This window comes from Dendroctonus ponderosae, unplaced genomic scaffold (assembly GCF_020466585.1).
Source record: "Dendroctonus ponderosae isolate FM_Combo_2020 unplaced genomic scaffold, Dpon_F_20191213v2 Dpon_F_20191213_7, whole genome shotgun sequence".
Lineage (NCBI taxonomy): Eukaryota > Metazoa > Arthropoda > Insecta > Coleoptera > Curculionidae > Dendroctonus > Dendroctonus ponderosae.
Genome location: NW_026018916.1, coordinates 3,529,107 through 3,552,761, shown reverse-complemented (window position 1 = coordinate 3,552,761; position 23,655 = coordinate 3,529,107). Strand labels below are relative to the sequence as shown.

The 23,655-nt window shown below is 38.5% G+C and overlaps 2 protein-coding genes across 9 annotated transcripts; one reads left to right on the top strand and one right to left on the bottom strand.

The window, feature by feature from the left end:
* Nucleotides 1-785: 785 nt before the first annotated feature.
* LOC109546271 (microtubule-associated protein tau) lies at nt 786-12,434 on the bottom strand. Of its 8 annotated transcripts, XM_048668590.1 has the most exons (15): nt 7,101-7,946; nt 5,503-5,805; nt 5,283-5,443; nt 4,906-5,225; nt 4,662-4,805; nt 4,501-4,544; nt 4,266-4,434; nt 3,997-4,205; nt 3,898-3,945; nt 3,690-3,737; nt 3,024-3,209; nt 2,927-2,968; nt 2,382-2,549; nt 2,095-2,150; nt 1,560-1,645 (listed from the first exon to the last, which is right to left on the bottom strand). In XM_048668590.1, exons 1-14 carry the CDS (start codon nt 7,176-7,178, stop codon nt 2,121-2,123), a joined length of 1,950 nt encoding a protein of 649 aa, XP_048524547.1. In that variant the 5' UTR covers nt 7,179-7,946; the 3' UTR covers nt 1,560-1,645; nt 2,095-2,120. The 8 variants fall into 8 exon arrangements, with proteins under 8 accessions (XP_048524546.1, XP_048524548.1, XP_019772747.2 ...); XM_048668589.1 differs by lacking the exon at nt 2,095-2,150 and having other exon boundaries at nt 786-1,645; nt 7,101-7,651; XM_048668591.1 differs by lacking the exons at nt 2,095-2,150; nt 3,690-3,737 and having other exon boundaries at nt 786-1,645; nt 7,101-7,463.
* Nucleotides 12,435-15,149: 2,715 nt separating this feature from the next.
* Nucleotides 15,150-23,321, top strand: LOC109546260 (protein obstructor-E). Its single transcript, XM_019917157.2, has 6 exons — nt 15,150-15,431; nt 20,503-20,593; nt 20,643-20,782; nt 22,332-22,520; nt 22,575-22,707; nt 22,763-23,321. Exons 1-6 carry the CDS (start codon nt 15,389-15,391, stop codon nt 22,935-22,937), a joined length of 771 nt encoding a protein of 256 aa, XP_019772716.1. The 5' UTR covers nt 15,150-15,388; the 3' UTR covers nt 22,938-23,321.
* The last annotated feature ends 334 nt before the right edge of the window (nt 23,322-23,655 follow it).

The window sequence follows — 23,655 nt, the reverse complement described above, 5'->3', positions numbered from 1 at the left end:
GTTTATTACTATAGTTTATGTGACTTAATACAAAAATTATAGTAGTGCAAGTGCATGAAGAAACGTTGTTTAAAATCTCCAGCGCGGTTTTTCCTGCAGGCTTCTTCGCACAGATCCAGCACGAAACATCCTGTTGTTGAACTCGCATATCTCTTCTTCGTTAAGAGTATCCAGGATTCGTCTGCTCGTGTCCAAAGTGGTGCGAAAATCCAGAATTTCCTCGTCAAAACCTGACTGATCCTCAGTGGCCTGCACGGCCTTTTGCACCTACCGAGAATAATTTTCATAGGAAAGAAACATTTTGTTTGGTTGTTACACAAGTTCAGTCTAAAAATACCTTTATATTGGTTTATTAATATAGGAATTGAGCTTTTATTAAAATATTTTCTAGGAGTTGTTTAAGGGTAGTAGGCAAAGTTGCGGTTGAATCGTTTATTCGGACTTCCATTGTCTTAGCAAAATGTTTTTTCCGCCTTTTTCCATCAAAAACTGAAAATTAAAGGATATATGTACTTACTACCAGCCGAATCGTTGTGATCAAAACATTTCTGGAGGATAATGGAAGCTCGAATAGACTATTCAACCGCCCACATTAATAAGGTACTATTTTCAAAAATAACAAAATCTGCTGGAAATTTCGCATTTTTAATGGAAAAAGTCTTCCTAAAAGAAAAACCCAAACCGAACTAAAAACAATTACACCCTAATTAGAAGGCCTCTGAACCAACCCTCGCATCTTCCAAATCAAGTTTCCGTTGTTGTGCTCCAATCAAAACTACTAGAAATAATTTAATAAATTATATATTTCCTCCATACCCTAGTAAGATACATAACAAAACGCTTCTAAACTGTGTAAGGGTGTTAAAAGTACAATTACCCAACTAAATTAGGATATGGCATGTTACATGCACTACTTGGAAGGTGAAAAAATGCTCAAATTAATAACATTTCGAAGCTTAGGGGCGTAGCCCCTGGGGCATTTTTGGAATCTAAAACCCTGTTTGACTTCGTCCTGGTCTCGTGCACTTAAACTTAATTAAATGGGAAAAACCTGGATAGGACCCAATTTTTAAAATTTGTCAGTCACTTTGTTGGCCCTGTACATCTCTCCTCGAAAATTTACACAATTCAAACCAAAAAATTGGGCTCCAACGTTCCACGAAAGTGATCAGTGCTGATACTTAAAATTACAAAAATTATCGTTACTAAAGTGCTTCCTGATTCGCATCAGAAATGGGTGTCAAAGAAAATTGCTGAGTGTCTTACATGGCTAAAATCTATGCTAACATCGATTACTACAATACTTAGCAATTATTACTGGATTCACAGCTGATATTTCGACACAATCCCAACTGACTAAGTGACAAAGTTGCGTCGTTTTACTCAAAAATTACAGTTGCTTTAAAAAATATTAGTATTTCTTTGCTAGCTACATATATAGAGAATCCCACTACAGCTTCGGCTACGAATCTACAGCAACTGTAGACTCATCGCTTCAATGTTGATTGGGAAGTTCCGCCAAACTACAGGCAAATTATTGATAATCGAAAGTGAATCACAAAAATTGTTTGGGCTGCATTTAGTGCTCCTGATTAAGATTTTCGTCTGCTACTGGTGCTCTCGATTCTTGTGAATGGATCGAATGCTACAGCAAAAAATAAATGTGTTAGTTTATTATTGTATACTTCAAACGTGCTGGTTAATTCAGTTTTTCGCTGGCTGCTAAGTTGTTAGTGAAAATGGGCTGGCAACGATTTTTGCTAAGAAACCACGTGGCTGTTTATTCATAGGATAAAGCTTGATAATGGTTTGACCCATTTTCTGTCTCTGCCCCAATAAATAAGACTGATCTTGGTACGTTGAAGAACCTTCGAAAGTATCGAAAAAACATCGCGTGCCTTTATGCCCTAAATAAAGTTAGTGGACTGGTTTAAAAATCGAAATCGATACAAATTAGGACTACTGTCATGCAAACCTGGTACAATTGCGACGACGTTCCCTCTAAATACCGCTTTTTTGTTACTTGTTAGTTTTAACACCAAAAGTTAATTTCCTAGTTAAACATGAACGTTCAAAAATTTCTAGCAAAAATACCTGATCGATCAAGAGTGATTTGCGAATTAATAGAATGAATAAACAGATCCTGCTTCCTAAAAAAAACAAGGCAAAGTATGAGTTTTGAGATTAACGAAGAATTCTGACTGAAAACAAGGTGACTCAAAAGGAATTAGTCAAGCAAAGATGGTCATTTTCTTGGCTGACTCAGATTTTATCTCCTTTGATTGGTTGCTTCAAATATCCTCATCAGCCAAGCAAGGACGTGTTTCTGAATCCCAACCTCAGAAACTGAGAAAATATATCGAATATTCCCCCATTCTTACCTGTGATCCAGACAAAGAATGCTCCAAGCTGGACTTATCAGACTTGCGCTGCTTCAAATATTCCTTATCGTCGAAGATTTTCTTCTCGCCTCCAGCTGGCTTGTGCTTCACATTGTCCAGAGATCCCACTTTGCTGGTCACGTTCACTTCGATTTTCTTGCTTTCAATCTAAGACAGAAAAACGTGCGATGGATTTTTGCAATTTACGTTCCTGCCTTTGGAGGTTTGATTAAATAGATTGGCAATTTGCTAAATTAAATTGCGCCACAAGGCGGCAATCAGGTTGGGGCCCTACCGATCAATAGCTGGGCAGGACTTTCCTTCAGGGAAAACCGCAATTACTTCAGCGTTTTTAATTAACAATCTTTTTTTTGTAAAATGTGATTTAATAACAGGACACAACAGTGAGCGACAGTGAAAGTGTAAGCAACACACCACATTTTTTATATGTGTACAGAAGTAAAGCTAGAAAATGTAACGAATACTGGGTGAATATATACAAAGGCCAAGGCCCCAAGTGAAACAATAATAAGCTGCCTACTTACACAATTTGATCGCAAATTAGACTCTGTGCGTTTTCCAGAGTTCTTTGAACAAAAACAAACGTTAAAGGCAACTTTAGTTCGCCCGGAAGTCACCTACCTTGACATCGCCGCCTCCCGGCTGGTGCTTGATGTTGTCTTTGGAGCCTACTTTAGGAGCCGCCTTGTCTTTGAAGTTTAATTTGACTGATTCGATTTTTTTGTCGCCGCCTTTCGGCTTATGGGCGGCGTTTTCCAGAGAACCGATCTTGGATTTGGCGTTCCATTCCAGTTTTTGAGTGATTATCTGTAAAACGACACATTTGATAAAACTCAGCGCAAACTTGGGCATTTTTTCCAAAATACTGCAAGTTTTTCCTACATGTTGGTGCTAGTAGCAACGTTAAAACTTCTAAATCAACGTGTAAATTGATGGGTTTACAATACTGGTTTACTTGGCTCCCAGCTAGCAACTAGAAAAATCAACATAGGATGAATATGGTGCGGATAAACTATGCCACTTGCACAGTGTTTCCGTTTCCAGGGGCAACGAGTTATTTGAAGCGCCGTCATTGGTCCGTTGGATCAGTCACTTTGAAACTACATGGCGCTGGCATGTATAAACTTATCCGCACCATTGTCAAACGGTGTCATTTGGCTAGCAAGGGCTTTGTGATGTTTTAAACAAATACACTTGGCCTACACAGATGCACTCAAAAGGCTCTTTCTGACAACATATACTGGAGTGTGCGTATTTTACACTATGAATTGTTCGTAAACGTCTTACTTTTCTTGAAGAAGTGCTGCCCTGAGCACTTCGAGCCGAACAGAGTTCCTGAAAAAAATATTAATCAAGCCCCATGAAAGTTTCAAAAGAGATTTAAATGTATTTGAATGGACTTGGTGCTCCACAAACTCCAACCTAACTACTGATGAAAACTAGAATAATTCGACTTTTGGGTGAGTGTCTATATAATAGGAAACAGCATTCTTACTCTTGATGTGGCCGGAGCGGTTCGCTCGATTCTGGCCGATTGAACCTCCTAATGGGCAACGCATGTTAACAACTTTCTGGGTTTGTCCAGTCCACTTACCTTTTTTTCCCCAACTTTGGGCACGTACTTATCATTCTTAGCCTCGATTCTCGGTGCCGCCTTCTTAAAGTCCAACTTCTTGCTCTCGATTTTCACTTTGCCTCCTCCTGGCTTGTAGTGCGCATTGTCTAGGGACCCTATTTTGGACTTGACCACTTTCAAGTTAGGAGACGGCGCCGACCCCACCTGGATCTTATTCATAGGAACTTCTGAAAAAACACACAGGAGTTTCATCCAGTTGAAAAAAATGTACACTTTGCAGGTAGTACTTTTCTTTTCAGTCGATCCAGGAGTGGTGGCGGCTGAATCGGGCGACTGCAGGCTGGAGGGGGTTTTGGAGCCTCTGGATAGCGATCGGCCTTTGGTGGGGGTTGTTGAAGACGTTCGGGATTTGCTGGGTTTTCTTGGCGATCGCGAATCTCCATTGCAGGATTGATCCTATTTGAGCCCCAAAAAAGCATTGATGTCTCATTCGCAGGCAAATCGCCTCAAGATTGAACTTACATTTCCTTGGGTTGATTCGTCTACACCACTGTCATTGTCGCCCTCTGCAACAAAAATTACCAGTGAAAATCCACACATTTTTTGTGGGGAAAAATGAACTGAAACGAAGCACAAAAAACAAATGCGAAGCTGCAAATGCTGGAAGCACAAAGTCAACGTACTCTTCGACTTGAGATTCAAATCCAGTTCGGGTTTTTTCTGCTCCTCCTGCTTCGGCTCCTCCTGCTTGGGCGGAGGATTATTAACAACCTGAACTGGGGATTCTCTTTTGGGGGATTTGGGGGTGTCTCCATTTGTAACTTCTCCTAGGGAAGAATCCGATTAAACCTGCCAGCTGGGTTTTAAACTTAGGTCTAGGTACAATGCAACCAACACTAGTTTAACGGAAAACCTGGCGATATTAACCTCGAGTTTCCGCGGCACGAATCACCTCAGTTTTGCCCTCACTTTCTGAGATTTTTCCCATCCTGGACCCCGGCCGGGACTCAGGTTTGGGTGGCACATTCTCCTCCTTGGTGCTGACGTTTTCCAAGGAGCTTTGTCTGGAAACCGCAATCGCTTCCTGGCTCCCTGTGAGTTTCCTTTCCAGTGTAGGATTTGAGGAGCTCACACTGAAGCTCCGCCCCAGCGAGGCGGCGGAGGGCGGCCTCTGATCTGCCGCAGGAACGCGATCGCCCTCAACATACCTCTGACTGTCCAACTCTGCAGAATCCAGAGTTTGCGACCTGGAATCACGCAAACCCTTCCAAGTTTCACCCCGGAACTGCCTGGCTACTCTTTACCTATTCAGGGAGTCTTCCAACGTAGGCCTGGGCCTCTGGAAAGCTGGCACCGAACTTTGCTGAAAGATTTGCGGCCTTTGCGCTAGCAAAGGCGATCTCGGAAAAGGAGTTTGAGGCCTGAACACCGGCCTTGGCTGCTGATTTTGAGCAGGATAATTTCCCTAATGGAAATGCGGGGTGTTTAGCTGGGGAGCCCCTTTTGCGGCTTTTAACTACTAACCGGATTTGCTTGGGGCAATCTCGGGCCAGTTCCTCCAGGTCCTAAAGGGGGCCCCCTTTGCACAAAAGGCTGCGAGGGAACCGGCGATCTAGCAAAAGGGCGCGCCTGCTGAGGACTAGACGCAATGTACTGGTTGCTTGAGGGAAAAGGCCCAGATGGGTTGATCGACTGGGGCCCGCTGCCAGCAGGAATAGGGGGCCGATATTGGAAATTTTGCCGACTGTCTGAGCGATTCAAGGGGGATCGTACCAGAAAAGGGCCTGGTTGGGGCTGCGCTACTGGTTCAGAGGGTAAATTGCCCGGCTGCTGAGGGAGAATTTCCATAATTTATCCTTCCATAGACGTACAGAGTGTTTGCTCATAAGTTGACTCCCCTTAGATTATTTATTTCGAGAAATGGCGAAAAGTGGAAAAAGGATTTCCGTTGATACCTGAACGGTTTATGGATAAATGGAAGTCTGGCGGGGGTGCATTAAAAAATTATTTTCTACTGTAAAAAGTGTCCCAATTACTAGATTCAACTTGGGCTTTCATGTACAATATTCCTCAAATAACTCCAGAGAATAACTCAAATAACTCCAGAATCAGGAAGCCTTAAGTTGGGGCTATGAGGGGGCCATGGGATAAGGCCAGGCCGTCCAATCCAGATATCAACTTTGTCCTTTGAAAAATTGAAAAAAGTGCTACAGGGCGAAAGTTGTGGGGTTGAAAGATATTACATTTTTCGTCTTCATTAACAAATTAATTTGATCTTTTGTCAAAACACCAACAGACGATCCATTTTTTGTCGCGATTTTGACGAAACATCACAGATATTTGCCGCGGCTCATTTTCGGCCCAGGCTCGGCTTTTAAGGTCTGATAACACGTCTCTGGGGAAATAGAGATATTCACTTCTCGCTGCCGATGCATTTTATTCGCTTTGGTAGACTAAACTCAGAAGATCGCATTTTTAAACAACCTCAGTATTTATCATTTTCCACAATTATTGTTTAAAATAAATGATCTAAGGGACGAGGCAAAGTAATATCAACCCCCTGTACACTTTTAAATGGCATGTAATTTTATCTGTTTTGCGTGACTCTCCTAATGCTTTGAAGGTATTGAGGTTGATGGAGGTCATCGCACAAATGTAGGGCTGTTACGTGGCTGCGTATTCGAAGTCGATTAAACGGGTGTAAATGTGAGAATGGGCGGAATTTTTGTAGTAATATGGAAAAACCGATGGAAAAATAAAAGGGGCTGAGAAAACAATAAAGCTGCCCAAGTGATTGATAATCCAGGCAGACTAGCTGATAAAGCATTAAGCAACGCTTTTTTTATATGGGAAAACAGCCACTTGAACTCTACTTCAGATCGGCGTTCGATATTGCGCTCAAACACTTAAGAAAATTAATTGATAGACACTAATTTCCATAACGTTTGCTGTCGCCTCCATTCGTCTAAGGCAATTTACATCCAATTCGGATATTCCACATTTAAAATACCTACGGCACGAATGCGCATATATGCAAACTTGCAAACGACACAGATTGGTACCAAAGCAAACGATCAAATATCCAAACTGGTGCTTAGAGCGAAATAAAGTCATGATCTTACCGTCGCTGGATTGGTAAGGCCTGTTTTAAGATGGCTACCATCTATTGCAGGACCATTAGTTACAGTTTGTTGGGCCATATTGAAAAGTGACTGGAAAAACACCAGGTTTTATTATCAAACTTTCGGCCTTTGAGGCTCGAGGTGCTTTCTATGGTGACGACAAATTTCAACCCGCCTAATTAAAGTTACTTTACCACAAGGTACAATAATGAACAACCAAGCTGTAGGAGGTGAGAACTGAAGCGGGCATTTACAAAAAAAAACTAAAGAAACACATTAAAACTACTGGTTTCACGTTAAGGGCTTTATGAATATGCTTTGTAAGTATGGGGATTTTCATTTAATTAATCCCTTTTAGACATATTTGCGACTGTAGTTGCGTGCCGAGCAACTAACTAGAGCGGCAATATTTTCCAGTTACAATATGACACATGCATGAGCCAGTTTTGTGTGAAATACATTTTTGTCAAGTTGTTTCCGATAACGAGGTGCCAAAAACGACAAGAATTATCTAGTTTGGATCTTTGAATAAAAAATTCTACTACAATTCATTAACCTTTGCAGGAAACCCATGAATTTTCTAAAAAGGAAAATCAATTTCCCTTCAGGTACACACCTAGTGTTCTAATTTTAGCCCATTATGAATTAGTAGCAGGATTCTACGCAAATATTGATTCGGTAGAGGAGGCAAATAAAAGGCCAGTTGTTCTTTATGGACATTACTGACCCAGTTGGACATTATGAGGCCTGTAAACGTAACGATTTCCTGGAAAAATTAGTCGAGCGCTCAATTTCCTTGAAGTGTTCCTGGACTAGGAACAACAGCGATTTAAAAAAATTATTAGCCAAGCCAAGAAAGCAGGAAATCCCCGAAATTTTTTACGGAAATAATTCCTAGTCTTATGATCAATAGTCGACTAGTTTCTTCCAAAATTAGACCGGTAAGTAATGAAATTGCTTCATTAAGATTAGTATCTTCATCTTTAGCCAAATTGAGCATTTTAAAAATTACATTTGATAAATAAATCATAACTGATGTTTAATGGGCTTTTAACTCTTCCGGAGCCCACATAAATTGGGCGGTTTCTTTCAGCAAATAAACGCAAATTAGCTTTATTTATCCCGCACGTCCAATCTAGTTAAATTTGAAGATTTACTGAGCCCGCAGGCCAAAACAAATGCCCAATAAAGTGTGCCAGTTTGGAAAATAAAGTGTTTATTAGACGAACTTGGTGGAAAACACACAAAGAAAGCGAAATACACGGAAATTGCTATAGTTGTAGTAAGACTGAGAATAAGGGAACAAATTTGAATGGTCAAGTTAAAGAGTGGTTTGTAAAAGTTAGACAAAGTTAGGAAGAAAAATATCGGAAAGACACATTTTCCGTATTTGTGTTCGAAACTTTGTGAGGCGAAAGGGAGTTTTGTAGTTAACTGGGTCTCGTAGAAAACTCTCAGTTTTACGACTTCGCTCTTTGAGTTCGAAATCTAAAATGTTTCGAAATGATAAAAAGTTTGTCTAAATGCTCCTTTTACACAAAAAATCGATAGCTTATCTTGAACAAATTAATGCTTTTGGTACCGAGAAAACACCCAGTTTTGGGTCTTAAAATTTGAAGAAAGTCATCCAGAAACTGAATGGCGTGGACGTTCTCCATGTGAAGCTTTTTGAGTTCGAAATCTAAAATGTTTAAAAAGAATAAAAAGTTTGTCTAAATGCGCCTTTTATAAAATAACAAATCGAGAGCTTTTCTTGAGCAAATCAATACTTTTGACTATTTTTTAACATATTACTTCGGGGATATTGGATCCCCTTCAAAATCCCGAACAAAACATCCAATTTCGGGTCTTCAAATTTGAAGAAAGCCATCCGGTAACTGAACGGTGTGACTTTTCCCATTCTCGAGATGCACTCGAACAACTTTCCTCAAAATCAGCTACAAATTTCACAAAATCAAACTACTGATAAAAGCTCTAATTACCAAAAAAGTGACCAAACACAATGGAAAACGAAACGTTGTAACTACTGATTTGGTTACCTGTTACCTCGGGTTACAAACACTAGAGTCACGAAGGTGAGCGGAAAATCGACTGAAAAACTACAGACGGTCGGAAAAGCTCTATCGTTTCCACTCTAGTGCCCTCTACCAGGGATCGATATTCCAACGGGAATATACAGGATGGTCGCCAACAGAGTGACCAAATTTGGGACGTTTTCTTCAAATGAAACTAGCAGGAAGACGAGATTATTAAATGCAGCTGTTAAAACTCGGGCGGCCAAAGTGAAAGGAGCTCCCCAAAACAATTTAATCGTTCGAGGTTGAAATGTTGGCTAAAGCGGCACAAAACGAATTTTGAAACATGTGTATTTTCAATAACACATTTTTTGTAGAAACGCGAGTTTTAGAATTGCGTCAAGCGGAAACATTTTCACAAAATGTGAACGTTTGAGGCTGAAACGTTGATAAAAGCGGCATAAAACAAATTTTGAGACATTTTCATTTTCAATCACACATGTTTGGTAGAAAACGGGACCTTTAGAGTTGCGTCAATTGGAAGCATCTGTAGAAGCTTGAATCACGCTAGTTTGCGTCAGCTTGTTCGGTCTGGTTACGGACGCAGAATATTTAAGTTGTCTTGTATAACGTTGCGAGTCCATAACCAAAAGGAACAACTGGGTTTAGGCTGCAAAGGATGTTTGCCAGTTAACTCAGTTGAAGACACCCAGAGCAACTGGATTTATCTTGAAAATCCCCCATGCAGAAGTCTGCCCTTTTAAAGTGGTGGCTTTTGCCAGCTAAAACCATCTAACAAGAACGAACCCAAGGAAACCCAAGCATGTACTTTCACAAAAGAGGAATTGGTAAAACTGATCGAAAATTGACGCTGGAAGTGAGTTGTTCCTAAGTTTCCTCAATCGTTCTTTGCTCTTACCAACTAAGGCAAACGAGAAAACTTGTAGCAGTTGTTTAAATACTTGAGCCGGTTGAAAGCATACGATTTAAATACTGAAAATTTACTTGAACAGCTTGTATTGAGGCCACCCAATTGTGCAGGGCCTAGTTTTAGGGCCATATGCGTGCCCAGCCAATCAGGGTTTTATTATTTATCCATAAATAGTCCCCAAATCGAATGGCATTCGCCTGCTTTAGGCCCATCAGCTTATGTAAATAGCAGCGCCGTTTCTTTAGGCGGTATTGCCTATCGCGGATTTAAGATAAATTTAGTCGACGATATGTTACGGTGAAAACTGGGGAAAACACCTTAAAAACTTAAGTAAGTTTTAACCTAATACACTCAATTCAAATCCGCTAATAGGGATTTAAATACTTAAAAAAATAAAGCAATATTCGGTCTCAAAAGCAGCTGGTTCTTTTCAACACCAGGAGCCCTTTTGCTTTTATTGGGTTGCCATACTTTGAAAATTGGAAGCCCGAAATAGGTCTAACCAATTTAAGTAAGTAGCCGTTCGTCTATGATGTAGGTGTGGCCAAATTAATGTCGAAAACCTCTATGAAACAATCGTAGGTTTGATGTAGTACTTAGACTAAATTCGATAATGATGTAGGGGAGCGTCTTTGATCATCACTTTTTAATGGGCCGGCTCACTGTCTTGATGATCTCAACGTTTTGAACATAAGGAGTGATCAATGACACGCCATTTCCCATATAGGAAATAAAACGAACTTTTGGCCTATATTCAAACACCTAAAATTGGACCAGTGACTCAGCGATATTGTGAATGGAGCTGGTGTGAAAACAACGATTTACCTGCCAAAAATCAAAAGTAGCTCACAATCGAATTAGAATTAGACTTAGAACGTCTTTTGTAGACCGCAGACGGTTCGTTTGGAAGCCAATCAACAAGTCTTTGTCTGTATATCAATATTAAAGAAAAAAAAACACCTTTTTGCAGCTTGATAGAGTTCCGATGCACGTGGGTTTGGCAATTTTCCCATTAGTCCAATAAACCATTAAGGTTAATTGCCATTTCAACTGTGTCTAACAATTATCAATAATGATCGTAGATTTTTGCAGGAGCTGAATTTCTGCAACCGAAATAGTGCTACATTTAAACAAATGATGTCATGGAATTGAGTCATAACAATATTGCCATCATCACATGCAAATTATCTTCTAAATTAAACGGTTAACAAATAATTGTTCAGTTGAGCGAGAGCAAGTTTTTTTGGTGCAATCAATCTAGTCCTTTTGCCAGTTGAATTGGCAAGCCGTATAAACAAACCGCATTTCCATGGAAACGCTGCTCATTTTGGGCGCGCTTTTAAGCCTCAGAAAGGGACCAGACTGTCTGCACCATTTTCTTCCTCAAAAGCTATCCATCCCTGGAAATTGACGGTGAAACTCAATCAATCAGGTAGCTTTGATTGACATATTTTCCAATGCTTTTATCTCTGATTGAATACCTATTCAAGTATCAAACCGCATTATATAAGTGTGTAATAATTCCTAAAAATAGATTTATCATGTTCAATATGTATAAGGAAAAAACAGTATTTAAACAGGTAAACACGCTAATAAATGTGGGCTGAGACAAGTGACAACATTTTAAATAGGCGCGCATGTTTAAGTCATATCACAATAATCTTATCACTAATTTATTTAAAAAATATCACCTCTCAAGGTGCTGGTGATTATTAGCAATAAATAGGTTACTAGGTTGGTTGCATTGCCGGCTGGTTGAATAAAAAGGGGGACCTTTTGGGGTCTTACCTGTACTTTGTTGCTGGACTTGGGCGCTTGGGATCGCGACTTTTTCCTCTAGTTGGGTTTCGGTTCCTGCCACTTCGGCCATTTTCAGTCAGTCTTTCCAATTTCCAATCAATTTGCTGCAAGTTTTAAAAAATCCTCATTGAGTAATTTTTTTGTTGGCGCAAAAATGACTTTTAGCTGATTTTTCATTCATAAAACGTCATTTTTCCGGAAAAAAATCTCCTAATTCGATTTGAGAGTTACCTGATCAGAGCAGCAACAACCGGGCAATTCCGTTCAATTTCCTCACTAAACTCGCGATTCACTCCCCCACTTTGTCCGCGAGGAAAAAAACTGTCCTGGACAGATGTCTAGCGACTGATGTGCAAAATAAACATGCCCGCGACCTTTCGAACGATTATTTCTAATGTCACCAATTTAGCTTGGGGAACAGGAACGATTAAGTTTTAGCTACTCGGCACGCAGTTTTTACGAGACAACACGATCAATGCTAGACGGAAAAACTCACTGCTATAGTGATGGTGATTGGATAGAACTGATGAGAGATGGATCCAATTCTGATGCTGCTGCCGATTCGTATCTCCGGAACGTTGGGTCGATTGGGACAGGAAGCATTGTTGCCGCATCAGGATCTGTCCTCGATCCTCTTTACGGGACTTTAGGTCCATTTTTGTCCGATCAGGACGCGATCGTTATCCAACGGAAGTCATCATTTGCATATGGTTATTGCTTAGGACGATTTATGAATGCTGGTTATCCGTCCATTTCAAATAAACGCACGTAGAAACCTTGAAGAACAATTACTTCAACAATCTTCTCTCAAAATACTCAAAACAGCAGTTTTACGACAATTCTGTGCATCCAATTAGACGTTTTACATATTTTTCTGTGCGGAAATTCAGAAGGAATAAAATGAAATTAAATCTAAATTCAAAACAGCTAATAATCAAAGAATTGTAATAAATAAATTAAGGCAATTATGGTTTAAAGAATGTTCACACTGAAAGCAACAGGTAGCTTCTCTGATCCAAAAGGTCCCCTTAAAGATTTTAAGATCAACGTGGCAACATGCAATCCAAAGGGAGGATTGCAAAGGGCGAAAACGACTTCGATCTTTTAAAGGCTGAACTGCATAAAAGGAAAATTTTTGTTTTAAGATGCGCAATTTTTCCAAGTTTTTTGAAAATTTTCCTTTCGAAACATTGACTCAAAATTGCACTAAACAATTAACTGTGAATGCGCTGCAACAATTTGTTGTTTAAATAATGGCGGAGCGACAATTTTTTTTTTCGTAATAATCGCGGACGTTAACATATTCGCGAAATATTCAAGGCTTAAACGCCAGCTGAATAATTCAATCACTGATAAAAAAAATAGTAATTCTTTGTTTGATTCTGGAATGGAATTTACATTTTCTTGCATAAAACATGGGCAGAACATTTTAATACCTGAGTTGCACGAAGATGGTTAAAAAACCAGTCAATTATCTGGATCAGGAATTACGCAAATACGAAACAAGCTGCTGCCAGAAAAAGCTGAAAAAGACAAATGTTGAGAATAAGAAAGTTATCAACAAAACAGTGAATAAATCAAGTAAATCATAAAAAGTCAACAAATCAGAAAAAAAAATGAATGAAAAAACAGTTGACCCAGATTCTCAAAAATTTGCAAAGCATTAAAGGCCATTGCCATTTCATTGCACCCTGAGAATGAAAACGAGGTCCCGCATTGTTCTAAACCAACTAAATAAACTCATAACAATTATCATAATTAAGCATTATTAGATTAAGAAACTTAGCGATTATGGCCATTAACTTAGCATTGGCTGCATAAAAAATAATCGGGGTTTTTCGCATTAAGAAACTTCACGAAAATGCATATTTAAACTCGGAATTCGAGCGTAAAACACGTAAGGGATAAATATAGTTTTTAATAAAAATCCCCCGCATTTACTTTCACTTTCAAGCTTCTTGATAAGTATGGAGGATTTAGCAAAAATTTTGGTCATAAAATAGATGTTTTTAACCCAGACTCCGCTTTTGAAATTTTCACCAGATTCAGAAGACATTTGATTTTATAGATGCTAAACGTTTTATGTAAATTACTCAAAATTCAAACTTCTACCGGCTTGGCAAATATCGGTCTCAAAATTACTGTATTTACCCAACTGCACCCAACCCCACTTTAAAAATTCCCATATTTCATACTAAGGCCAGTAGGAATTTAACATTTTCAGCGTATTTAGACGATACTTGGCTCTAAAGGTGGTACAAGTTTTATGCAAATCGCTGGCAATTTTTTGAGCCTGGTAAATGTGGGTGTCCAAATTATCGGCCTGATAACGATTGCTGCTACTAAACTGCGAGTTCGCTTTTAAAAATTTGTATCTTCCATACTAAAACATGTGGATATTTGCAATTTTTACAATCTTTCGAAAATGGTTGTCTCTAAAGATTCCGAAAGTTTCATCAAAATTTCCACTAATTCCGATTTTTGTCCGTTTAGTAAAAATCGGTGTCAAAATGGCAATTTCAATTTCAACTTCAACTGTGCTCTCCATTGTAAAAATTCGTATCTTCCGAACTGAAAAAAGCAGCCACCTGAAATTTTAACCATCTTTGGCGAACAATTGAGCCGAAAGATGCTGAAAGTTTTATAAAATTTGCCCTCAATCGTGATTTTTGCCAGTTTAGTAAAAATCTGTGTCAAAATGGCAGTTTTCATTAAACTGCGCTCTCTCCTTTAAAAATCCCCATCTTCCCAACAAAAACACATATGAAGCTGAAATTTGCATCATCTTTAACAAAGAGTTGACTCTAACGTTTTACGGCGTTTAATAAAAAATTCGCAGAACCCTCAGCCCTGCCAGCTTGGTAAATATTGATGTTAAAATTAACAAATTTTGGTATGAAAATCCATGCTTTTACTTCCCATAAGAAGCTGTAAGCAAAACCGTTTTCAATGGGATTTTCATCCATAGAGCTCCCCGTGAATTTATTTGCATTTTTTCCAAAAACCCCACCACAATACTTAATGACGTTTTCCGTTGTTACTCAACACCGACAGGAATTTTTCCTAGAAGATTTAACCACTGAGGAATTTCTCGACTATTCTCCATAAAAACAAAGGTTAATTAATTTATTGCAAAACACCAAACAATTAATAATTAGTATTCAAAGACACGCAGGTGCAAAGGACGACAGAAAAGTAATGAAAACAAATACACAGGAATTTTTCGAATTACTCAATTGCTCGGACAATTCAAAGTAACTAATTTGAAGAATATAAAGCAAAGCTCTATTTTACTACTGCAGTTCGTCTAGTCGATGCTGGTCAGCTTTGAAGGAGCGTTATCAAGCACTTTTCGATCAGACCGGGTATTTGGGTGGTGGTGGCAGAACACTTCTCTTCACCACTTTCATACCAAGAAGGCAAGAACCCATCGAGGATAGTTGCGGAGAAAAAGACAAATTCGTTTCGATATTGCTTCAGTTCCTACTGAACCGGGTGTCCAAACAGTTGCTACCGTGTATACCGGGTGACACTGAAACATAATGAGGCGTGCTATTGGTGGAGTTGCCTTAATGGCATTTTTTGGTAAGTACTTATTACCAAAAAAGAAACTGTGTTGCCTGTATGTTGAGCTTTTTATGGCAAAACTATTATTAGAAACCCCTAAGCACTCATTGGTTTCTATCTTGATCAGCAGCACACGGTACCCGGCGGGATTACCTAATCAGCGACTTTTCTAAATCTCCTGGTACCCATATGGGTACCGTTGCATTGGTCGCTTATCCGTAAAAGTCGCGTTTAATTAGGGTAATGGTCGTTTTTTGCATTGCCGGTAGTCAACCGCTGGATTAGCAAAACTAATTGTTGCTATTTAGATGGTGGCTGGTATGCATGCATGGTTTGTTGCAGATTACTGGTATTGCGGTCGAATTACCGCAATAAATCTGCTAAAGATAATTGTAGAAAATGTATTTGGAAACCTTGAAATTCTTCTTTAGTTTACAGTGTTGTTCTCACATTTTGAGTTTTGGGAAACGAATGCGATGTATGAAATGAAACTGGACAAGTTTTACGATTTTATATTGTCTTCATTCGTTAACTGAAACAATGCAAATTTTGAGAAACTGGCAGTTTTAAGCATTTTGTACTCAAATGCACTTTGATCAATCTCTGAGTCTTTATTAACCCATTTCCCACAGCCTGCTGGCTGAAAAGATGTGAATGTTACACTCTCCAAATCACGTTTGCATAGTCCAAGCAGTTTTTTCTAAGCCTTCCAAATTGCATTCGTTGCCCCATTTGTATCTACATGAGTTCGGTAAATACACTGTTAGAATGCACATTGTTATCCAAATCACGTACATAAAGACTTCATTGCTCCGTACATAAAGACATCGTTGTTGGCCTATTAATTGATTTTTTTAAATACAGTTAGCGGCTTTGTTGTGCAAATATGTTAATATTATTTTATTTAAAAATAAATCGACTTGTCTTCTCTCTCAAAACCTCTGAAAGTTTTATTTAAATCAGATGCTGATTTTGCAATCTTTCCAAATGATGGTCTAAAAATTCATGTTTTCACGCACCTGCGGCCTCAGAGATGAAAATTTCTAACTCCCAATGATTAGCGCGTGAAACTCACACTCCCTAGAAAATGCTTGGTTTTGAAAGTGTAAAACATTTATTAATATCCCAGCAGGTACTGATTTTGTGGACATTTCTAAATGTTGGTCTAAAATTTTTCGATTTTACGCAAGTGCAGTCTATCAGATAAAAATGTCTAACTCGCGACTGAGAACTAGTAGCCACTTGAAATTAATTTACCCACTCCATAGAAAACATTTCTATATAAAAACTGCGAAAATGTCATTTAAATCGCATCGGATGCTGATTTTTACGATCTTTCCAAATGTTGTTCTAAAGTTTTTCACATTCTCGCAACTTCGGCCTCTCAGTGAAAAATAACTAACTCACGATCGAAAGCGAGTAGCAACTTGAAAGTTGCACACTGTACAGAAAGCATATGCGTATCGAAAACCTACAAAAGTTTCGTTTAAATAGCATGAGATGCTAATTTTTGCGTTTTTTCCAAATGTCGGTTGAAAATTTTTCGAATTTACTCAACTTCGGCCTCTCAGAAAAAAAATTTATTTGCTGATCTAGCTGAAGTAGCGACGTGAAATTATCACACTCTGTAACGAACATTTGCGCCTAGAAACTCTGAAAATTTGGATAACATCCCAGCAGGTCATAATTTTTTACATCTTTGTAAATGTTGTATCTAAAATCTTTCGTGTTCACGCAACTGTCCTCTCAGCTAAAAAATTTATAACTCCCAATGATGCGCGAGTGGTAACTTGAAATTTACATGCTCCATAGCAAACATTAAGATCTAAAAAACTGGAAAAGTTCATTTAAATAGCAACAAATGTGGATTTTTGGGATCTTTCTAAATGTTGGTTTAAAATTTTTCTAAAAATGTATGCATCTACCTCTTAAATAACTGATTTTTTTAATTTTAATTTTAATTTCTGATTCCCAAACTCAAGCAAGGAGCACTGTGAAATTTACACACTCCTAGAAAACACGTTAACTTCTTACTTAATATACTAAATATCTTACTTATACTAAAACTTCTTACGTTCTTCTCGCAGAAGTTAAATTAAGTTTTTGGTCTTGTAGTGATCCTTTTTTAGCTCACAGTCGATTTGACTGGAAAAATTAATACAGTGGATTGCATGAATGAGCAAAATTTGTGAAAGTAAACTTCGCTTCGTTGAAAATCTTCCAGAATTACAGATTTCGGGGGATTTAACTTTTTTTATATCGATATTTGCCTCAAAATTTCTATAAAGTTTAAGCTATACGATGAGCTCCAAATTGGTCCAAGAGCAGAAAAGTTATCGCAATTTCTGTTCAGCTAAGAGCATGCCGAACTTTGCAAAATTTAGCATTTTGGCATTGCCGCACTGTAGAAAATTTATCTTTTATCTGCGGTTCTTAATTTTTACCACCACACTGACAATCAAAAAAATAAATGGGCTCAATAACGCTTCAAACAAACAAACTTTTCGGTTCAAAGAATCAGAATTTAGCCAGTTCTAAAGTTAGGGAAAATTTGGCTGGGTAACGTTAATTCTGTTGAGCAGTTCAGCTTAAGAAAACCATTTGAAATCAATACGAACAGTTGACTGAAACATTGAAAATGCAAAAAAAGAATCATTCAGCTCGCTAAAGCGCTTCTCAAAATCCATCAGCTTCTTATAATGTGTTCATAATTCCGTCAACATTTCGCGTAGAAAGTGGACGATTTGCTCGAAATGCGAATGCTAATTTTCCCAAAACCAATTTCTATCGTTTGCTGTTCTTGTTATTAGCAATTATATGTGAAAAATCGAAAGTGTGTGAAAACAGCCATTTTATTGCTTCTTGCAAAGCAAACGGTTGTATAAGCGCACATTATCATATAACACAATGATGGATGTGTGTGTGTGTGTGTGTGAAAGACGAGAAGGATGGGCTCAAGTTATATAAATAGATATGTAAATCGTTGAGTTGATCAACGAGTTGAATGAGTCAAGAAAGGAGCTGGTCTTAGACAAATCAACAAGTCTAATTCAACCTAAATTGTCTACCCAAGTCGGTAGTTGGTTGGATCTTATGCAACATACACCAATGCACTGAAAGTTCTAATTGCTTATATTAAAAGGGACTGGCATGCATTTGCAATTAGAACAACAGAAATGAGAGAAGAACGCCAACTGTTTCAAACAATTGCTTCTATTCGATCCAATCTCAAAAACTAGACCATCCCAAGTCGTTTCAAGCACAAGTAGTGAGTAGAAAGTGCGGCAGAGAAAGTGCATGCACAGCTAAAGATCGTTTTATTTCTCTTCAAGATGCTGCCCGGTTTAATGGTTTGTCGATAATGCATAATTATGCAATCTTTATGTAAGAATTCGTTAATGGCCGAATTATACGCACTGGCAATGCGGATGGGCTCTACGTGGACCAGACGCGAAGAGAGAGTGTTTTAGTTGAGACTAAGACTAAATGTAAACTTCTGGGCATCGCCCTGTAGCAGCAAATTTCCATTTTCGTGCTCTTGTCTGGTTGCTGGTTATATAATTGGGCTCTCACTTTCAACTTTGACTCCACTTGCAGATAAATGCAGCAAATTGACCGCAAAACCCATACTTTAGTCAGCTTCCTGTGAAACCTACCAAGTGGTTGGTTCTCGAAGCATTCAATATTTCACGTTAAATGCAGCAGAACGAACTGAAAAAGAATCAACTGAATGAGCAAAAGTTCGACGATGAACCAAAACAGGACCAGCTTGCAATTGGATTCAATCAATTTTTGATAAAAATCAATTACTGAAAGGAACCTGTTGATTTTATGATGCTCGTAATTTTCGTTTATTGAGAATAAATCCATCAAATAGGCGAAAGTTCAGGGTTACGACTGGTGTGGTGATCCACTTTCTAAAATCGCATTGATGATGTACAAGAGCAAAGACATCGTTCCTCATGTGTGGATTCTCCCGCTGGCTTGCAAACATCGTGAATGGCAACGAACAATGGTCACTTTTGTTGCTCAATGACAGCGAATTTTGGCTACATCGTTAACACTTTTTTTCCGTATAGTTAGGTAACAACAAAGTCAGATTTTCCCATGGTTGCTCAACTGCAGAAGCATGTTAAGGCTAAAACTGGTGTGTTCGCGTTTTAATTGCTTCTGAAGGAAATTCTGCTAAAATTAACTAACTGCAGCACGTCCATCTACACAAAGATTTATAAGTCAGTTGGTTTTAAAATTAATTACCAGTCTTCAAGTTACAAGCATGTTTTTGAAGAATCTCAAGGTTCCACTTCTTCATTTTGCTAATTCCCATGAGAGTTTTGCTGTTTCAAGTTGATCCAAATCACGACGACTCGAAAGGTTAAGGCCATACTACCTGTTTGATTTGCAGAATTTATTCAAATCCGGGGTTTTAGTAAAAGGATCATTTACTAAATCCGGTAATAAATAATTGTTCCTCAGCGGCCAAAAAAATGATCACGAATACAAGAATGAATGGAACGAAATCGAGATTCAAATTTGAATCTACATTTAGTCGTTTGATGCCATTTGAACAAAACTTTCGGAATTCGTTGAAATTGAAGATTTATTTGATTCAAACTTTTGCGATCTTCCAATTTCCGACTTTGCTAAATGCAAATTTTTAACTTCATTTTTATGATTTTGTTTTTGAACTGAATATTTCAACTTTGAGGTAAACACTCCCACTTTCCTACATAATTCCAGCCTTAAACGTTCGGGTTTCATTTGAAACGCATAAAATTAGCGCTTTAGAGACCAAGAATTTCACTTTATATCGAAAACTGAGCATTTGAGCTGGAAATTTGTAGATTACAACCGGAATTTAAATATAAATCTTAAACTTTCGCACGAGCAATGTCCTCCTCCGTATGTCCCTTCCGTACCTTCATAAGAATCTAAGGTGATATTCTTCATTGCCCAATTAAAGAGTCTACCGAAGCTTAAAGGTCTAAAGAAACGCTTAAAAGTAAAGACACCATCTGACCACTTTTTTATGTCATTTCTTTGCTTGAAAAGTCAGCTAATTTTATAAATAACTTATAAATTCTTCCAGGTCTTGTAAACTGTCAGCAGTTGAAGGGAAACCAAGACGATCCCTGCCAAATCAAAGCTAGAGTAATTTCAGATATCACCTACTGCGACAGGTAAGGGTGAGGATTTTTGAATTTGCAAAAACTCATTTTTTTACCTCAGATACTGGGAATGTGTAAACGGACAGCCAGAGCTCTACGACTGTCCCAACGGTTTGGTGTTTGCAGGCAAAAATCGCGGAGTTACTGAAGGATGCGACTATCCATGGAGATCCAATTATTGCGACGGCAAACAACAGGCCAGTAAGTGAATTTTATATATTTTTTCCATTTCACTTTTAAGTTATAACCGAAGAGGTCACGGCTGTATCATCTGCATATATTATGGAAAACCACCTGCTTTCTTTAATTTATTTCATGAGTTTATGTATGTTGTAAATGAAATTGGATCCAACTGGCATCGCTAAGAATGTGACTATGTTTTTGAGACAATAATTGTAGGTATTTTTGTTTGCGATACCGAGTCAAATGCCTTTGACTATTCGAAAAAAATTGTGTTATTTATAACGTTTTTGCTACTCGGTTGTTTAATCATAGTAAATTTTTGAACTTTGATAATATCTTATGAAGTTTTTCATTTTTGCATTGTGATCTTCTGAAGATGGTTTATAAACCGCCATTAGAGACATCGACATGCTGCGCATCTGAAGCTCATTTCAGAATGTCTAAACGTAATCGATAGCGGAAGCATCGCGTAACTTGTATGAAAATTTTCCTCTATCAACTGCTTGTTTCTTCAGGAATTATTCTGGAAATTTAGGAAGATTTTGGGAGGTATTTCATTTTTGCATCGTGCACCTCTCGAGCTAGTTTCTGAATACTCATTTAGAGCCTCAGAATATGGACAATAGTGGCCGAAAGAGGAAGATTCGGTTTATTTTTTGTCGCAAATTTAGTAAGATTGGAGTGGTGGCTGCCCGCGTAGTTAATTTTTAAATTTTGGTAAAATTGTGGGTAGTTTTTTAATTTGGCTTGCCGTGCATCTGAAGCTCGTTTCTTAATAGATGTTAGTGGCATGAGAATGTGGATACCAGCACTTAATGGGGAAAGCTTCACATAACTTCTGCTATGATTTTGTTGGCATTTCTTGTACTCGTTCTTTCAAAAATTGTACTTGAAATTTGGGAAGAATTTGGGCGGTTTTTTATTTTTGTATCCTACACTTCTCAACCTAGTATTTGAATGGCCATTTAAAGACTCAGAATTTGGCACCAGCAAAGTCGGAAGAAGAAGCTTCGGTTTATTTGCGTCGTTAATTTGGAAGGATTTGATTTGCTGTTGCCTGCATAATTATTTTTTAAACTTCGGAATGTTTTACAGCATTTTTTATTTTGGTACGCTGCTCATCTAAAACTCGCCTCAGAGCAGGTATTTTAGGAAGGATCAGGACATTCGAATGTGGATACGAGTAGTCGATACGAAAAACTTCGTGTCATATCTGGTATAAGTTTCACTTCATTTCATTGCCCCGTTCCGGTAAAAACAATTGTTAAAGTTTGGAATAATTTTGGAGGATTTTTAATTTTTGCGCCATCTTATTCACAACATTTCTGAACAGTCAATCATTCAAAAAATCAGACTATGGACACTAGTAGTCGATAGGGAAAGCTTCGGTTTATTCGTGGTGTAAATTTGGTAATATTAAATCTGCAATAGCTTTCAGCCCTAATTTTTGAACTTTGGAAATATTTTGCACGGTTCTTTATTTTGGCTGCTCATCTGAGACTCGTTTCTGAACAGCCGTTTGAGGCACCATCAAAAGCATCTTTCTTTGAACATTATCCTGCTCTAGATCCTCCAATTGGAACCGATCACTGCGACTGGCTTTACGGGATTTTCGGGCATGAAACCTCCTGCACCCGCTACTGGACCTGCTGGAACGGAACCGCCACTGAACAATTGTGCATTGGTGGGCTTCTCTACAACGAAAGAACCCATTCTTGCGATTGGCCCGAGAATGTAGACGGTTGCCAGAAGCATCGTATGTTCTCCTGCTGGGTTTTACTGGGCAGTTTTTCTAAGGGATTTTTTTCAGCTCTGTGCAATGATGATCCTAATGGAAACGTTCCTTTGGGAAAATCCTGCAACCGATACTGGCAGTGCCAAGGCGGGTACCCGAGGCTTCAAAGGTGTCCTGCTATGTTGGTGTTTGATCGGCGTTCTCTCAGGTGAGTTTCTGGAAGATTTCGAAGTTTGCAGAACTAGCGGGTTTTGCTTCTGTAGGTGCGTGGTTCCTCCAACTGAAGACTGCGACGTGCCCAGCACCCTTCCGCCTCCAGTTCAAGAGGACGATCTTCAGGAAAACATCCCCCAGAATAACCCGCGAAACCAGCACAATTTCAGCAATCTTCCTCCTGGCGCCATTCCGATCCCCAGCAAAGGAAAACCAAAAAACTAAGCTAGTTTAAGCCGTTAACTTATTTCAGGCCAACCTACTGCAGAAAAGCGTGGTTTCAGCAGTGTAAAATTATGCATTTGCAACTGTAAATATTCTTAGAATAGCAGACGGTTTTATAAGTGGAGCAACCATCAATTCAGCACAGTTCTTCAGTTCAGATGAAACGGAATTTTGCTTGAAACCCAAACGTTTAATGTGCCAGTATTCGATTATGCTTTAAACATGCCGCATGACCATCATCATTACCATTCACTTTCTGATCCAAAGTCACGTATTTGTAAATTGTTTTTGCATTCGGTTTCATTTTCCGTGCCTAGTTAAGTTTTATAATCGTGTACTACCGTAGAATTACGTATTTGTTAATAAAATATATTTTTTACTGTTTTTCAACATCGTTGATTCTCTGTTGAAGGTCTTTATTTACCTGAAAAATTAGAAACGGTGCATGAGAACTTCACAAAAAAAAATCATGCAACTTAATTGAACTACTTTTGATTACTAAAAGGCAACAGAATACTAAATAGTTGGTATTCGCGCTGTAATATTTTTTATTCGGTTATTAATTTTAGGTTTGGCGTTGTGCATTAATCACTGCAGCTGAGTGAAATTTAGGCAAATATACATGTCTCTAATTTAAAATGAAGTTAGCAATAGATCGGCGCTTGGAGCGTTTTCTATAGAACTCTGTAGAAAATTGAGGATGGAGCGCCAGCTTGCA

Coding starts and splice junctions, on each gene's coding strand:
- LOC109546271 (XM_048668589.1), bottom strand. CDS start 7,178: ATGGCCCAACAAACTGTAACTAATGGTCCTGCAATAGATGGTAGCCAT. Junction 5,444..5,502: donor GATTGCCCCAAGCAAATCCG/GTTAGTAGTTAA, acceptor CATTTCCATTAG/GGAAATTATCCTGCTCAAAA. Junction 2,969..3,023: donor CGGGAGGCGGCGATGTCAAG/GTAGGTGACTTC, acceptor TTTTGTTCAAAG/AACTCTGGAAAACGCACAGA.
- LOC109546260 (XM_019917157.2), top strand. CDS start 15,389: ATGAGGCGTGCTATTGGTGGAGTTGCCTTAATGGCATTTTTTG. Junction 20,783..22,331: donor CGACGGCAAACAACAGGCCA/GTAAGTGAATTT, acceptor ATCCTGCTCTAG/ATCCTCCAATTGGAACCGAT. Junction 22,708..22,762: donor TTTGATCGGCGTTCTCTCAG/GTGAGTTTCTGG, acceptor TTGCTTCTGTAG/GTGCGTGGTTCCTCCAACTG.